The sequence below is a fragment of the Bos javanicus genome, chromosome 5 (assembly GCF_032452875.1).
Source record: "Bos javanicus breed banteng chromosome 5, ARS-OSU_banteng_1.0, whole genome shotgun sequence".
Taxonomy (NCBI): Eukaryota; Metazoa; Chordata; class Mammalia; order Artiodactyla; family Bovidae; genus Bos; species Bos javanicus.
The window spans coordinates 95,413,775-95,431,937 of record NC_083872.1 but is presented as its reverse complement, the minus strand read 5'-3'; the positions used below and the strand labels follow the sequence as shown (position 1 = coordinate 95,431,937).

At 42.3% G+C, this 18,163-nt stretch overlaps 1 protein-coding gene across 1 annotated transcript; it reads left to right on the top strand.

The window, feature by feature from the left end:
• The first annotated feature begins 2,711 nt into the window (after window positions 1-2,711).
• PDE6H (phosphodiesterase 6H) lies at window positions 2,712-14,220 on the top strand. The gene is made up of 4 exons (XM_061419203.1): window positions 2,712-3,078; window positions 8,800-8,973; window positions 9,981-10,021; window positions 12,830-14,220. Exons 2-4 carry the CDS (start codon window positions 8,840-8,842, stop codon window positions 12,904-12,906), a joined length of 252 nt encoding a protein of 83 aa, XP_061275187.1. The 5' UTR covers window positions 2,712-3,078; window positions 8,800-8,839; the 3' UTR covers window positions 12,907-14,220.
• Window positions 14,221-18,163: the final 3,943 nt, after the last annotated feature.

Genomic DNA, 18,163 nt, shown 5'->3' with positions numbered 1-18,163 from the left:
AGAGCATGTTGACCGACTGACCAGTCTATTCCCATCCTCTAAGACTCAGCGGTAGCAGGAGTCATAGAGATAGTGGCAGGAAGAGCATCCACTTGGAGCAGGAAAACATGGGTGCACTTCCTGAAAGTACAAGGTGACCAGATCTTTAGAATGGCAGTGTTTTTCTTTTAATTAAACTTTTTTTTTTTTTTTGGTTGCACCATGCAGCACAGGGAACTTCCCTGACCAGGGATGGAACTTATGCCCTCTGCAGTAAAAGTGCAGAGTTTTAACCAGGGAAATCTAGAATGTCAGTGTTTTGAACAATGTTTCATTCTCCATATAACCTTCCTGACAGTGACTGAATTCCCTGTCTTTCACACTCCACCTCAAATCCCATAATTTTTTCATTGCTGTTTCTTTTTAGATGTTCAACATTTCCTTCTGTCATTTTTTTTTTTTCTGTTTCAATAGCTTCCTTTATTATTCTTATGGGGTATTTGGGTGACAGATTCTTCTAATCTTCCTTTTTCTGAGGATGTCTTTATTTCTCCTTCATTCCTGAAGGATCAGTTCACTTGATAATAGAATTCAAAAGTTGACATTTTTTTTTCTTTTGAGATGTGAAAAATGTGCCACTTCCTTCCAGCCCCCACTGTTTTTGATGAGAAATCCTCTGTCCTTCACCAAAAAATAAAAAAATAAAAAAAATGGAGATGGTGGGAGGGTTCAGCAGAGAAGTATCAAAACATCCATGGGTCTGATGGAGAGAAAGATGGGAGTAATAATGGAGACAGGGAAGGATGGGGAAGCCTGGTGTGCTGCAGTCCATGGGGTCCTGAAGAGTCGGACACAACTGAGCGACTGAACAATGATGGAGACAAAGAAGGGAGTGGAAGGACCCATCCAGAGACAAAACACCCTGCCACCTTTGTGAGGTGCTTGCTGCCGTCAAAACTCCTCTAATGTTGGGAGCTACCAAGGGAAAGCTTACTGAAAAGAACCCTTAAGCTGGTTAGCTGCCCATGTAATCTGCTTGGGTGGGCAGGTTAAGAATCTTTTCTTGCCTAGAAAGGATAAATTGACCTTCTTTCTGTATAATCTTACAGAGTACACGTTTCTTAAAAGTGACAATTTAGAGAAGCACATTGCAATTTTCCAGCAATGTGTAAGAGTGACCAGAACAAGGAATCTTGGTCCAGGTTCACTTTGTATTCATATAGTAGAAAGGTAGCTGAATATGCAAGATACTTGCAGGGTTGGGTCTTACTACTGGCTCCTTCTAACTTTATATGCAGCCTTTTAAAAATATTTTATTTTTTATTGATGTATAATTGACTTAAAATACCATATTGGTTTCAAGTATAGATCATCATTATTGTTCAGGTGCTCAGTCATGTCTGACTCTTTGCGACCCCATGGTCTTTACTGGTGGCTAAGTAGGTAAAGAATCTGCCTGCAATGCTGGAGACCTGGGTTCAATCCCTGGTTGGGAAGACCTCCTGAAGAAGGAAATGGCAACCCACTTCAGTATTTTTGCTTGGAGAATCCATGGACAGAGGATCCTAGTGGGCTACAGTCCATGGGTCACAAAGAGTCAGACTGCAGCACGCCAGCCTTCCCTATCCATCACTATCTCCCAGAGTTTGCACAAACTCATGTCACCCACTCCAGTACTCTTGCCTGGAAAATCCCATGGACAGAGGACTCTGATGGGCCACAGTCCATGGGGTCGCACAGAGTCGGACACTACTGAAACGACTTAGCAGCAGCAGCAGTGTGTCTATTAAGTCGGTGGTGCCATCCAACCATCTTGTCCTATGTTGTCCCCTTCTCCTCCTTCCTTCAATCTTTCCCAGCATCAGGGTCACTGGCCAAAGTATTGGAGCTTCAGCTTCAACAGCAGTCCTTCCAACGAATATTCAGAGTTAATTTCCTTTAGGATTGATTGGTTTGATCTTCTTGCAGTCCAAGAGACTCTCAAGAGTGTTCTTCAGCACCATAGTTTGGAAGCATTAATTCTTTGGTGCTCAGCCTTCTTTATGGTCCAGTTTTCAATATTTTTATTTTTTATATGTGCAGTCTTGAATAAATCTTTTGATTTCTGTATGATGAATTTGTCAAGAGAGCTTAATGGTACTGACATATGAGTTACTGTGTGTGTTAGTCACTCAGTTGTGTCCAACTCTTTGTGACCACATGGACTGGGACCTGCCGGTTTTCTCCATCCATGGGATTTTCCAGGCAAGAAGACTGGAGTGGGTTGCCATTTCCTTCTCCAGACCTTGGAGTTAAGATCCTTTCAAAACTGTATAAAGTGAGTATAAATTCATACTAGTGGCTCAATGCAATTGGAAGACTGAAGTCAAGTGTTACACTGAGTGGGATTATAGCCTGGACCCTTTGGGTGTAAAAGATCCAGTAATCAATTCTCAAATATAGAGTTATCTGTTAAGAGTCTCCAGCTATAGCTTGGGCTCCTTCTCAGTTACATATCCCTGGACCTTAGGTTATTCCTGATTTGTGGTTTCATCTTTCAGAGAAAAATTAATATAACATGATTTAGGGAGAGATGCTGGTATTTTTCATTGTCATGGTTCACACAATCAGTTCTCAGTGAGGCAGTTTGCAGCGTAAGAATTACGTGACAATGATGTGTGTGTGTATGTGTGTGAGAGAGAGGGAGAAGAGAGAGAGAAACAGTATGTGTGAGTGTGTGTGTTTGTCAAAGAAAGGGAAGGGTGGGGGGTAAAAACTAAAGGTAACAATGGAGAAGGGAAAAAGGTATTGAATTATAATCTGCAAATCTCCCCCTTGGAAATCAACACTTTGTGTATGTTTATGAATTCAATACCTGTTTGTGGATAGGAGAGAGCCCAGGTCAGTTTGTAAGAGCATCCGATTATCAGCAAAGCCTGCCCCAGTCTCACCCCACACTCTTCCAACTTCTTTGCACCTAGGCCGATGCTCTTAAGCCTATGACGATGCGATTAGGTAGCATGAGGGTATTACAGAGAGATAAATCAGGATGCAAAGATCCTTTATTCATCTACTGTGAAGAAGGCAGCTGGACAGCTTATAAGAGAAACATTTAACTCTGTGAGTATTTCTCAACTTCTGGACAGTTTAAACAGGATGTAATCAAAGGGGTTTTGTGGGAGTTTGGGGGTTCAATCTGGCTCTAAAACCAAGAAATAGAAGAAAATAACACACTGAACCTGTGGGTCTGGACCAGGGTTGGGGATGGAAATGGGCAAAAACATGGAGAAAACACATCAAAACTTCCTTATGTGACAAGCTAGTAAGTGAAACTTCATTTTTACAAGGTCACTGCAAACCTTGATTACTAACCCCAAACTGACCCTCCCTTTTTGGCGGCTCTGTAGCAAACAGCTTTCTGGAAAAGGAGGGATCTGGGGCACTCGATGACCACAGAACAAACAGTCCTTTACTCCCAGGATGTGCTTGGAAACTTGGTCCAGCCATCAAGAGGATGACAGGGGAGAGGGAGGATGAGGGTAAGGAGCCCAGAGTCAGCCGGGGAATGACCACAGTGCAAGGAGGGTGTGCCCAACCATCTCCCTCCAAGGTCAAAGTGTCTGTTTGTTCCTAGCTGAAGCAACGTACTTGCTGGACTTTTGTTTTTGTTTTTTAATGGCTTTGGTTTGGGTCTTGTTTGACTCTCTGAATTATTTGATTCTCTTTGCCTCAGCAGGACTCTGGGTGACATCTCTGGGTCCAAGGGCATCAGTGGAGGAGACAGGTCCTCTGCCTGTCTTCTCCCCATCCTTGGCCATCAACAACAGAATTGGTTATCTGCTCATATCTTTGCTAAGAAAGAGGGAAAAGAAATCTAGGATGATAATCATAGCATCCAAGAGCCTGACTCAAGAATCTTCAGAAACTGCCCTTATTTAGCTGGAGTTTATGAAGCATACCCTCTTGCTTCCTACAACTGAGCTCTGCTGCCTTGGGTCTAAGGCAATGCCAAGCTCAGTTCCCTGCAAAACTATGCCTTGAAATCTTACATTGCTGCATCCACTTCTCTCATCAGGAGAACACTTTGTAATCTTCAAAAGGGGAAGGGCTAACATTGTTTTAAAAACAGGAAAACATTCTGCCTCCCAAAGGAATGAATTACTTGACCCTTTGGAGGCAAAAATATGAAATGTCAGCTTGTAGCTAAAATCATGTCTGATACTGTATTCAGGTTTATTCAGCTCCATGGAGGTCCTTGGAGTTCCCAGGAAAACATGGTCAGGATAAGTTCAGCCATAGGTGATACCTGTGGCTGACAGGACTGACTTCCAAGGCAGGACAGGGTCATATTTGTTCTGCTCCTCCCAAGGGTTTTACAGGGAAAATTGGAGGGTAAATCTATGACAGAAACACCCTAGCAATTGGTGGACAGTCCTACACACTCAGAAATGAAATACTGTACCTGAAATGCGCAATGAATATGAAAGAGTTATTCATAGGGCAAATCTTGAGTGCCATGAGGATCCAGAGATTAGCCAGGCAACTGTTACATAACTTTCCGAGGAGAATTCTTTTACAGAATGCATTGCACTTAAAATTAGACATGAACTCGGTCCTGGCCTAGAGTTGTAACTTCAGAATTAGATAAACATACAAAAGAAACTTGCCAGAGAAAGGGGGAAGTGTAATCTGGGGGACACAGAAATCAATTTCAAATTCTTTGGGGTTACTGTTACAGGTATCAAAGAAATCCAAGGATAGCTTAAGAGGGAATTTTGAGACCAGAAGTGGGGAATAGTTGGAGTGTTAGAATGATGCAGAGGATTACCCAAGAAGTGGAGATAGCAATTACTTCTCTGGTGTTTGTCAAGGACTCTTCATGGTCCCAGGGGAATGGGTGTGGATCCAGATGAACCTGTGCTGCAACCATAAATTTGTTTTCAGGGTTCCCTTGACTGTCAGAAGGTCTACTACATAGTTACTACGTTTTGAGTACTTTTCACCAAAAGCTGTACATAGTTTCCTCTTATTTTCCCCATTACCCTAAAAAGAAAAAAATATTTGATTCATTTTTAGATAGAATGAGATCCAGAGAGGTTATACAACCTATCCAAGTTCATATTAAACAGTTTGGTGGAACAGGAATTTGAAATTATTTCTGTTTGATCCGAAGGCATCTACTCTTGACACTGTTTTGCCCCCAAAGGGTGATTTGGCTGATGAAGCAAATTTACCTTTGCTATTGTCGTTTAGTTGATAAACCCTGTCCGACTCTTACGCAACCTCATGGATGCAGCCCACCAGGCTCCTCTGTCCATGGGATTTCTGAGGAAGGAATACTGGAGTGGATTGCCGTTTCCTTCTCCAGGAGATCTTCCTGACCCAGGGACTGAACCTGTGTCCTCTGCATTGGCAGGCAGGTTCTTTACCACCGAGCCACATTATAGATTTGGGGTCTTACTTGGTTGGACCCCAGTTACAGTTGCCAGATATTATAGAAGATGCCCAGTTACATGTGAATTTCAGAAAAACAACAACAACAGTTTCTAAGTTGCTGCTGCTGCTGCTAAGTTGCTTCAGTCGTGTCCGACTCTGTGTGATCCCATAGATGGCAGCCCACCAGGCTCCTCTAGCCCTGGAATTCTCCAGGCAAGAACACTGGAGTGGGTTGCCATTTCCTTCTCCTAGTTTCTATGTATGTACCATGAAATCCATGAAATATTTAGGATATACTTATCCCAAATAAAATCGTTTGTTGTTTATCTGAAATTCAAACTTAACTGGATGTCTTGTATCTTGATTTGCTAAATCTGGCAATCCTAAGCTTAGTAGGCTCTCCAGATTGGAGAAAAGTTTGTAGTCTCTCATTGCTTTGAAAGAATCGGGAAGTATAGAAAGGTTGATCTGAGAGTAACTCTCCAGTTTTCCTTTGTGGCTTTGGCAGAGTTGGGGTGTATCAGTCACTGATGGCACAGGGTGAGAGTAATGTTGCCCTTGGCTGCCCTCCAGCCAGTCCCATGGTCCCAACCACACTTGGGAGAGGCACAGACTAGGCCTGTTTACCAGGGCAGGAGAGGACCTGCAGCACAGAACTGGATTCAGTGGGCAGAGGAGCTGGCAGAACATTTCCCCAAACCACTGAGGGCTTTATGAGGTGAGGGTCGGCTGATGTCTCCCCTATGGCTTGATGGAGAAGATCACACGGTTGGGATCTCAAGACCCAGGGTTCAAGGCATTTGTTCAGTCTCTTCGTTTATGTATTCACTCATTGGACAAATATATGTGGCACACCTACTCTGTACTGGGTACTCCTGTAGGTTCTGAGGGTACAGGAATTAATAAATACTGAAAAAAACAGTTTCATGGGGCATATTCCAGTGAAGGATTAAGACAAGATCCACTGGTGACTTCCCTTGCACTCCAGTGCTCAAGATATCACCCTCCAATGCAGAGGTGTGGGTTTAATCAGTGGTCAGGGAGCTAAGAATCCCTCGTGCCTCATGGCCAAAAAAGCCAAAACTTAAAAAAAAAGCAGCAATATTGTAACAAACTCCATAAAGACTTTAAAAATGGTCCACATCAAAAAAAATAAATAAATAAAAATAAATAAAGAAAAAAGACAAGATCAACTGCACGCACAGGTGATCCAGGGCCTTGGCCAGCTTCACCATCCTTCCTGGTTCTAGCTCACAGCGTCATCAGTGTGTTTCTATCAGACAAGTTGAGGAGTGGCAGGAGAGAATGAAAATAGTAATTGAGGAAAAGAAAATAGGAAAAACATCTTAGAGGCAAGGATTTATTAATAATTTAACCTGATTTTGAGAGTCATAAGAAAAAGTTGATAAATTTTACAATATAAGATTTGAGGGGTGTGACCTCAAACACCAAAACCTGTAAGATAAGACAGAGGAGCTGGCGTAAGAGAGCCAGTGTGCGTGTACTGACCCACAACAGGTGCCAGACATGGCCTGGGGCAGGCAGGAGGGTCTCCGACCTAGAGAACAGGAGGAGGGTCTCCCCAGGCCGGCCTCAGTGTCCGCACTTGCAGGGATGAGCACAGAGGTGATGGGGAGCGTGGGAAGCAGCTGGCCAGAAAGGCCAAGGCTTGGAGGCCATAGCCCACCAGCTGGAACTGCCACCAAATAAAAGTGCTAAGAGGCCAGCACGGTGTCCATCTGTTCAGACACAAGGAGGGCAGTCAGGCCCTCTCTGCTGAGGCCCCGACCCTGATGGAGGGACAAGGCTGGGGCTCCCACTCCGTCTCCTTGAGCAAGATTTGAGGGATGTATTCTGGGTTCCCCTTGTGGCTCAGCTGGTAAAGAATCTGCCTGCAATGCAGGAGACCTGGGTTCAATCCCTGGGTTGGGAAGATCCCCTGGAGAAGGGAAAGGCTACGCACTCCAGTATTCTGGCCTGGAGAATTTCAAGGACTGTGTAGTCTACGGGGTCACAAAGAGTCAGACACAACTGAGAGACTTTCGCTCGTCTTGAATATTAAATGCGTTGGCATGTTTATATTTAGAATATTACCTGAAATCTAGTAGCTATGTAAATGTTAGCATGTGTAAGGTAACACTGACAGCTACCATCCCAATAGACCATGGGATTGCAAAGAGTTGGACATGACTGAGTGATTTTCACTTTCACTGTTGTAGCAGAGAGAGAGAGAGAGAGACAGAGAGAGAGAGAACATGGTTACATGAGCCTAGCATCGTCAGGGAGAAGGAAGTTAAGGATACTAGCATAAATTTATAATGGATGAAATATGGAATTCTATGAAGACAGGCAGTAGGTCATGGAAGAGGTTGGTTCAAGGTAGGAGTTTAAGGTTTTGGAGCTTTTTCAGTGTCTCCCTTCCCAGATTAAGCACTATCAACCTTTGTGATAGAAAAGGAAGAAGAAAAAAAATCTTTTAGTTTAGCCTGTCATATTAATTTGTTATCACATGGTATTGTAACATGTAATAACAGTAACTTGTTACGTTCTTTGCACTTAAAGAATGACAATGTATCTTTTTGTAGCTAAAATGTGAGTCTGGGAAAACCATATTGGATAAGTTCTTGATTTGGATAGGAGAAAAAGTTGAAGATCCCCGAGAAATAAGTGGCTAAAGAATTTATCTGGTAGGGGATTTAAAGTACAAACTTATGACTTAATCATCTATTGTCTTCCGTGTGTGTGTGTGAGTGTGTGTGTGTGTTTGTGAGTGTGTATTGGGAATGTACTGAATGCTTTCGTAGTGTCAGTATACCTGGTTCAGAGTTACCCCTATCCAGACAGCTACACTGCCACCTCCCATAACTAGGAAAGAAGTCTTTGGATCACATGAGGATTAAATTAAATATGGACCATAAAGAACACAGGCCATAAGAATGGGTCAATAAACATTTAGAATCAGAATACTTTACAGTTAGATGGAAAAATATGTAAAGCTTACGGAACATTTCAGTGCTGCCAAGGCTAGATAGTCTTCAGCACATTTCTCTCCCTTTACAGATGGTGGAACTGGTGGTCAATGAAAAGGACATAATTATTATACATTCACACAGAAAGCTGGTGGCAGACTTACTGGAACAACAAATCTACCTAGATTTATCAGTTTTTGGCTTATAGCCCACTCTGCTGGCTGCCTCCATTGACGTATACCTTATTTTCTTAGATAGTAACTTCTTTAAAAGATGGTAACTTCTCCCTTTTGCTGTCAATAAAAAATGCCAAACTTCTTTATCAAGATGCTTTTCTCCCCGTCCCCCTGCCCCTGAAGATTATTGTAAAGGTCTAGTAAACAATGGTCTTCAAATATTGAATAATCTTTCTTTCTCTCTCTCCCACTGTCCAAAGAGCCGGAAAGAAAACCATCAGCCGTCGAAACATTAGCAGAATGAGCGACAATACTGTGTTGGCTCCTCCAACTTCAAACCAGGGTCCCACCACCCCACGCAAAGGGCCCCCCAAGTTCAAGCAGAGGCAGACTCGTCAGTTCAAGAGCAAGCCTCCTAAGAAAGGTGTGAAAGGGTAAGACCAAAATGAAAAAGGTTTCTTAGTTTTTTCAGAGATTAATGCTCACCATATTAAATAGATATAAACTTTTCCACCTCACCCTCTGTTTCCTAACACAATCTTTGCTGAATCATATTTTTTCAGTCCTGGAATCCTTTCTCTCTCAGCTCCCACATATACAGCCAAATTTAACGTGGAAAATGGACCCTTTCACAGTGACCTTTGGCTTGACCTTCCAGACTCTTCTTGACCACTCTCCTTTGCTGATGTAAACTGTGCTTTAATTGGAGCACAGAATCACTGGCTGCTTCTAGAACACAGTTTATTTTTCTGCCTTCAGATTTTCTCTCTTCAGTTCTTTGTTTTTCTCTTTTTCTCCCTGGCAAAATCTGACTTATTTTTCAACACACACTCATGTTAATTTCTTTTGGAAACCATTACGGACTCTCTTAGACAAACATTATCATTCCTTCCATGTTTGCATTTTGTACATTCAGCTATTGTAACTTGCACTTTTTTATAGTGCATCTATTTCTTTCATCTGTTGCCTAAGACTGAGGTCCCTGAGAGAAAATTTGTGTGTTTGTTTTTTCCTTAACTCTCAGTACCTAATACAATTTCAGGAACAAAGCAGATGCTTAATATGCACTCTTGGATAAACTAAACAAATGGATAAATTAATCATTTTAATGACTTTTCATATTGCTTTCTCATTCCAATTTTTAGTTTAAAAAGTAGAGCTTGACCACGTTGCCCCACTGATCTTTTTTTTTTTTTTCTTTCTGGGTCTCAATTGTCTTAGGTTACATTTTTACAGAGGGAAACTCTCTTCTGGGACACATTGTTTAAAACCTGCTTGAGTGACACTTCCTTTCCCCTAGTTCAATGCAAACAAAAGGGTTTTCTCAAATACAAGAACTGAAGCCTCTTCTTTCCCCTTGAATCAGGAAACTCTTCACATGACTCATTCCAGGATCTTTTGGCCCCGGTATCAGCTAACTTCTCTTGTGTTTTTTCCCTAGATTTGGAGATGACATTCCAGGCATGGAGGGACTAGGAACAGGTGAGCAATCTGAATATTTAATCTTACCCCTGGACTTTGACCATTTTTTCTGCTTCAGGCCTCAAGGAGCAGTTCAACGTTATTGGAAATACATAAAGCAGCAGATTTTTTTGAAGACCTAGGAATGTAGGGTTTTAATTTAACTTCCTAAATAAGTATGTGTGTGCCCAGAGGCAAAAACTCAGAGAAATCAGACTAGTCCCAAAGTTCAGTGAATCCTTGTGTTTCATTATATACTCTAGAAGGTGTAGGCTTCCTTGGTGGCACAGTGGTAAAGATCCGCCTGCTAATGCAGGAGATGGACGGGTAGTGGGAAGATCCCCTGGAGGAGGAAATGGCAATCCACTCCAGTGTTCTTGCCTGAGAACCCCATGGACAGGGAAGACTGGCAGGCTACAGTCTATGGGATCACAAAGGAATCAGACACAACTGAGTGTACACACACACACACACACACACACACACACACACACACTCTCTCTCTCTCTCTCTTTCTCAGGCATACAATGGTGAATTGTAGACATTCACAGTAGAACAACTCTCAGAATGAGTCTAGCCCAACTCCTTTATTTTTCAGGAGAGAAATCTGAAACATAGAGGAATTAAATGACAATCTTAGGCCACAGAGTGAGCTATTGGAAACAAGGGTGGGGCCTGGAGAGCCTTTCCTCTGCACTGGGCCAGCCACTTCCTCACAAGCTTCCTCTTTTTTACACATCCTCTGGCGCTCAGAACAGGGCCCTAGACACTAAAGTATCTGGAGTAATAAGTTTTAATTGGCTAGAATTTTTATTTGTTGGATGATGCATGCAAACTACTTCACATTCTCTTTAAAAAATTAATAGACTTTAAATTTTAAAGAAATTTTAGGTTTGTGGAAAAATTAGGCAGAATTTTTAAGGGATTCCTACAGATCCCTTCTGCCACCTTCTTCCCCCGTACATCAGTCATACCCCCTATTATTAACCTCTTGCATTAGTGTGGTACATTTGTTATACTTTATAAACCAATATTAACACATTTTTATTAGCTGAAATTGCTTGTTCATTCTTTGTGTTGTCCAGTTCTTAGGTATCCACCATTACAGGTTCATATGGAATCACTAGCCCCCACATTTCCTGTGCTCTATCTGTTCATTCCTTTCTCTCCATAAACTCCTGACAACCAGAAATCTTTCTACTGTCTCTATTGTTGCTGTTGTTCAGTCACTCAGTCATGTCTGACTCTTTGTGACCCCATGGGCTGCTACACTCCAGGCTTCCCTGTCCTTCTCTCTCTCCCAGAGCTTGCTCAAACTCATGTCCATTGAGTCAGTGATGCCATCCAACCATCTCATCCTCTATCACCCCCTTCTCCTCCTGCTCTATAGTTTTGCCTTTTCCAGATAGTCCTACAGTTAGAATCCTATAGTAAGAGCTCTTTCACTTAGTGATATTTATCTAAACTTCCTCCATGTCTTGACATGATTTGATAGCTCATTTCTTTTTTATCACTGGATATTTTATTGTATGGTTGTATCACAGTTTATTTATCCTGTTGATAGGCATCTTGATTGCTTCAGGTTTTGGCAATTATGAATAAAGCTACTATAAACTTCTTTGTGCAGATTTTGTGTGTGGACACAAGTTTTCAATCATCCAATACACTTTTGACAAATGATGGCATTCATAGCAATCAGTTTCCTTTCTGGGAAACTCTCAGTATATTTACTTTTTTAATTTATTTTTAATTGGAGGATAATTGCTTTACAATATTGTGTCTGTTTCTGCCATACATCCACATGGATCAGTCGTAAGCATACATATGATTTACTTTTTATTGTCTGATGCCACTCCTCAGATCTCAAATAGAATTTCTAGTTACTTTGATAAAGCTCATCTGCTATTCTTCTAAATCAAATGCTTCTCTATTTTGACCATGTGTATCTAAGACCGGCAAATTCACTTTGGACTTTGGAATATATTCTTAACTCTGCCAAACTATTTGGAATAGTGACAAGAGGTTTATTCTGAGGGAAATTCTGAAGTCTTTGACCTGGTTCTAGTTCAGTCTCTACAACCATGAGATTTTTTTTTTCTCCAGGTATTTAACCTCTTTGGGTATCAGCTAGCTTCTCTGTAACTTGGGAACAATATTATAACTTTTAACAATACATAAAGGAGCTTGAGAGCAGTCAGAGAAACCCAAGGAATGCATCTGGTTGGTAGGTAGTAGGGAAACCAGATTTCCAGACCATGCGAATTTAAAGCACTCCAAGATACAGGTTTGATCCCTGGATTGGGAAGATCTACTGGAGAAGGGAATGGCAACCCACTCCAGTATTCTGGCCTGGGAAATCCCATGGACAGGGCAGCCTGGAGGGCTACAGTCCATGGAGTCACAGACAGTTTTAAACATGACTTAGCGACTAAACAACCACAGCAACAACTTCTCACTGTAACCCATGGCCTAACTAGAATTCCACCTCTGTCCCCTCCTTAGTGTTTTGGTGAGTCTTCGAATGATCAGAGAACTACACTCCCACAGAATAGTCCCAGTCCAAAATCTTGGAGCATCTCCCCAGAAAGGATGCCAAATAAAACTAACACAGATCCTGGGGGAGCCTGGTTGAGGGGAATCAGAGCCCTGAGGAGGATTAATGAAACAATTGTTCTGATCCTTCCTGGGATGAGGGCCCATTCTTCCCCATCATCTGGGCAACAGATGGGAAACAGGGGCGAGGTGTCTCTGCCTGAACCATGTCCTTTTGTGCAGAAGAGGCTCTTCTGGGGGGTGAGGTTGGCTTATCAGTTCTTCTGTCTCTTGCAGATATAACTGTGATCTGTCCTTGGGAGGCATTCAGCCACTTGGAGTTGCATGAGCTGGCTCAGTTTGGGATCATCTGAGCCACTGGAGGTTCTGCCGCTCTCATTAGCATCTGCTGCAACTTTAATTACTTCTGCCCTATGGATCTGCCGGAATTTTGACATGCAGGTGTCGGAAGTGGTTTCACCACAAACTCACTTCCTTTAAGTGACTACTAAGAGTTGTCTTAGTGCCAGACTCTTTCATGCAGTATAGTTTAACTCAGAATAGTGAGTGAAATCAACTTGCAATGAGGCATTTCCAACATCACCCCTTTTTCCTATCAGCTGGTTAGAAGTCATCCATATTTCTCTAAAGTCCTTCATATCTGTTTTTGCTTAGGCACTCATTACTTTTGGTAGAAGGCTTTTAAGATATCATTTATGTCCCCCCTCTCCCCTTTTCTTTAATAAAGGATATATTTACCTTGAATATCATGATGAAGTTGTATTAAATGCTATAAGCAAATATCTGTGGCCTTGTTCTGAGACCCAATTAAACAAAGAAGGCACATTTACACAGGAAGTAAGCCCTGTGCGTGCAAAAAAGCGTGGGATTAATAGGCAAGTTCTGATTTGACTTTGTCATGATCTCTCAGGGTCTAAATTTTATTGTACCAGGTTATCCCTGAGACCTGATGCAGCTTTAAACTGTACAGTTTTGAGCTGGTGGCAAACTGGAGATGTAAACTCAAGACCCTGACAATGAGTCTTCTTTTCAGTACCTTGGTTCCATTGATTGAAAAGCTGTTTATCCTTTAAAGTTTAGACTTACATACAAAAGCTAGGTTATGGAATCCAAAAGATAAAATGATGGTTTGCTTCACCCCAGGCTTCCCTGTGGCTCAGATGGTAAAGCATCTGCCTGCAATGCCGGATACCCAGGTTCGATCCCTGGGTCAGGAAGATCCCCTGGAGAAGGAAATGGCAACCCACTTCAGTACTCTTGCCTGAAAAACTCCGTGGACTGTCGCCTGAGGAGCCTGGTAGGTGACAGTCCATGGAGTCCCAAAGAGTCGGACATGACTGAGCGACTTCACTTTGCTTCACTCCAAAGTTGTGTCAAATGTAATATGTGCACACAGCTATGTTTCCCCAATACTTTCAAGGCAGTTGTGCAATTCAGGGGCTTTCTATCTGACCTGGATGCTTTAGGGTACTAGCAGTATTCATTTCTTCATGTCAGTTTTGTAATTTGTGGTAAAAGAATGAAGTAAATTAACTGAAAAGAGAGGCAGAATGATAGAGGGGAAAGAGTTTTGGGTTCAAGGAGCAAGCGTCTTTTAATTTCATGGCTGCAGTCACCATCTGCAGTGATTTTGTCGCTCCCCAAAATAAAGTCTGTCACTCTTTCCATTGTTTCATCATCTATTTGCCATGAAGTGATGGGACCAGATGCCATGATCTTAGTTTTATGAATGTTGAGCTTTAAGCCAACTTTTTCATTCTCCTCTTTCACTCTCATCAAGAGGCTTTTTAGTTCTTCTTCACTTTCTGCCATAAGGATGGTGTCATCTGCATATCTGAGGGTATTGATTTTTCTTCCTGCAATTTTGATCCCAGTTTGTGCTTCATCCAGTTTGGCATTTTGCATGATGTATTCTGCATATAAGTTAAATAAGAGGGTGACAATATACAGCCTTGATGTACTCCTTTCCCAATTTGGAACCAGGCCATTGTTTCATGTCCGGTTCTAACTGTTGCTTCTTGACCTACATACAGATTTCTCAGGAGGCTGGTAAGGTGGTCTGGTATTTCCAAGTGTTTGAGAATTTTCCACAGTTTGTTGTGATCCACAAAATCAAAGGCTTTAGCATAGTCAACGGAATAGAAGTAGATGTTTTTCTGGGCTTCTCTTGCTTTTTCATGCAATGAATGTTGGCAATTTGTTCTCTGGTTTCTCTGCCTTTTCTAAATCCAGCTTGAACATCTGGAAGTTCTCAGTTCAAGTACTGTTGAAGTCTAGCTTGCCCAGATAGAATTCCATTTGTCTCTTCTTTATGTTGCTGAGACCAAGCTCATACTGCTTACTGCATGACAGGCCAATAAATCAAGAGATGAGTCATTTGGGAAAGAATGGTGACTTTGTTTGGAAAGCCAGCAGACCTAGAAGATGGTGGACTAGAGTCCTGAAGAACTGTGTTGCCTAGGTTTGGATGCTACTTTATTTTATAGAACAAAGTAGGAGAGATGTCAGGAGATAACGGAGAAGGCAATGACAACCTACTCCAGTACTCTTGCCTGGAAAATCCCATTTACAGAGGAGCCTGGTAGGCTGTAATCCATGGGGTTGAGAAGAGTCGGACACAACTGAGTGACTTCACTTTCACTTTTCACTTTCATGCGGAGAAGGAAATGGCTTGCCTGGAGAATCCCAGGGATGGGGGAGCCTGGTGGGCTGCCGTCTATGGGGTCCCACAGAGTTGGACACGACTGAAGTGACTTAGCAGCAGCAGCAGCAGGAGGTAAAATTTTAAAAGGTGATAAATTTTTTCAAGTATTTTCTGATTTTAGCCATAATCCAAAGGAAACTGTTAATTTCTTCTTTCCTGCATCCATTTATAAGTGGGCCTGGTCAGGATGTTTCCAGTGAGCTTAAACAAAGATATTTTGGCCCAACATTCAGACATGGGAGCCAGGGTTCCCAGAGATGGGCTGTCATGTATACTTTGCATGTGTGCGTGCTCTGGTGTGTCTGATTCTTTGTGACCCCATGGACTACAGCCCACCAGGCTCCTCTGTCCATGGAATTTTCTAGGCAAGAATACTGGAGTGGGTTGCCACTTCCTTTTCCAGGGGATCGTCCCCACCCAAGGAGAGAACCCAAGTCTCCTGCATGTCTTGCTTTGGCAGGTGGATTCTTTACCACTGAGCCACCTGGGAAGCCCTATGTATACTTCAAGTTATAGGTAACATCCCTTTAGTGATTAACTTATAGCAAAAGAACTAGAATAGAAAGGTTAAAGTAAAAGAAGCAGATTCAATATGGAGTCACATTTGTTCTTCCCTATGGCACCCCACCCCAGTACTCTTGCCTGGAAAATCCCATGGATGGAGGAGCCTGGTAGGTTACAGTCCATGGGGTCGCTAAGAGTCAGACACGACTGAGCGACTTCACTTTCACTTTTCCCTTTCATGCATTGGAGAAGGAAATGGCAGCTCACTCCAGTGTTCTTGCCTGGAGAATCCCAGGGACGGGGAGCCTAGTGGGCTGACGTCTATGGGGTCGCACAGAGTCGGACACGACTGAAGCGACTTAGCAGCAGCAGCAGTACACTTAGTGAAAGAAAGTGAAGTTGCTCAGTTGTGTCCAACTCTTTGCAACCCCATGGACTGTAACCTACCAGGCTCCCCTGTCCATGGGATTTTCCAGACAAGGGTACTGGAGTGCGTTGCCATTTCCTTCTCCAGGAGATCTTCCCAACCCAGGGATCAAACCCAGGTCTCCTCCATTGCAGGCAGACACTTTACCATAGGTCTAAATTTAAAAGTGAAACTATGACATGCAAGGTGACTAGTGGTAAGGATGCCTTACCACCCTCAGGAACTCCTGCCTCCACTAGTGTGCCTGTTTTCGAGGAGTTGCTTTGTTGGCAGCCAGAACCTTTGATCTGCACTTGCTCTTCCCAGTGGAATGGTGTGCCTTTCATTTAGGGATGCCTGTGCTCTTCTCCAGCTGGAAGCTTGTCCACATTCATCTTACTTTGCAAATGTTTTCTAAATGTGAAGCACTAACTTTGACACAACACAATTCACCCAAAGGAACACAGCCAAGGGCCCCGATGGAGAAGGATCTAGAAACCACCCTACATGAAGACCTGTTGAAGAATGTGTAACAGTTAGGCTGAAATAGAAAATGATCATTGCCAGCAAATTTTTTAAAAAGTTGTAGTGAACAGGATTTCCTGTAAAATTCTAGTAATTAATGGTAAGTTAGAATAGATATAATTTATTTAGTATTTCCAGTTTTATTGAGATATAATTGACATACAGCACTATATAAATTTAGGTGTAGTACATAATGATTTTGACTTAAGTTTGTCATGAAACAATTATCACAATAAGTTTAGTGAACATCCATCATCTTCTATAGATACAAAATTAAAGAAATAGGAAAAAATGTTTTTCATATGACAGAACTTTTAGAATTTACTCTCAACAGTTTTTACATATAACATATAACAGTATTAACTATATTTATCATCTTTCTGGGGCCTGTTATACAATTTTTGGACTTCCTTTTTAGCTCAGTGGGTAAAGAATCCACCTGCAATGCAGGAGATGCAGGAGGCCCGGGTTCTATCCCCAAGTTGGGAAGCTCCCCTGGGGCTTGGCAACCCACTCCAGTATTCTTTCCCGGAGAATCCCATGGACAGAGGGTCCTAGCAGACTATAGTCCATGGGGTCACAAAGAGTCAGAAATGACCAAAGCGACTGAGCACACAGCATGCAGGTTACACCAATAGTACTAATTTATCTTATAACTGTTAGTTTGTATCTTTTGACTGTCTTCATCTAATTCCCTCTCCTCCCAACACCCCACCCCTTGGTAACCACAAATCTGTTCTCTTTTTCTATGAATTTGTTTGCTTGTTTGTTTGACTTTGAAGTATATTTTACCTACAACACTACATTAGTTCCTGTTACAAAACATGGTGTGGAATAGACATAAAGCTCTTTCAAAGTCTAAAGTTTCATTCTTTCTATTCTTAAATTCTAAATCTATCTTTTCTAGTATTTTAATAAGAAACAAGAAAATCCTGATTGCACAAACAGCACATATGAAACAGATAAAGCTAAATTATTGTCCCTATCAAAGTCCCAGGAGTGGAGATGCCATATTAAGACAAAGTGAGGAGATTTTTAACAAAGGGACTTGCGGGGAGCGAGCTCCGCCCCTGGCAAAGGTCATGAGGAAGGAGGCTTGGCATACGCAAAGGCGGGATCAAGCCTCAGGAGTCTCCCTGGAAATTCTCCAGCAATCTACCCCCAGAACCAGAGTCTGCCTACTTTCTGCTTTGTGCTTTCACCTACACCTCTGACTTTACGGGGGGCTGTCCCCCACTACCTCTCTCTGAAAAAAGAGTTAGCTTAGAGCTCCGGTTAATAATTCCTGGGTGTGACAGGGTTTCAACCTACAAACTCCTTTGGAAATCCTCTAGCCTGCCTGAATAGGTTTTTCCAGCCACATGTGATTGCTCAGAGCCTCCCAACTGTGAGAGGCATGAGATGTTCTAAACTGTCTAAACACAGATTCCTTTGAGCAGTTAAAAGATTGATTAGAAATTGTATTGGTGAA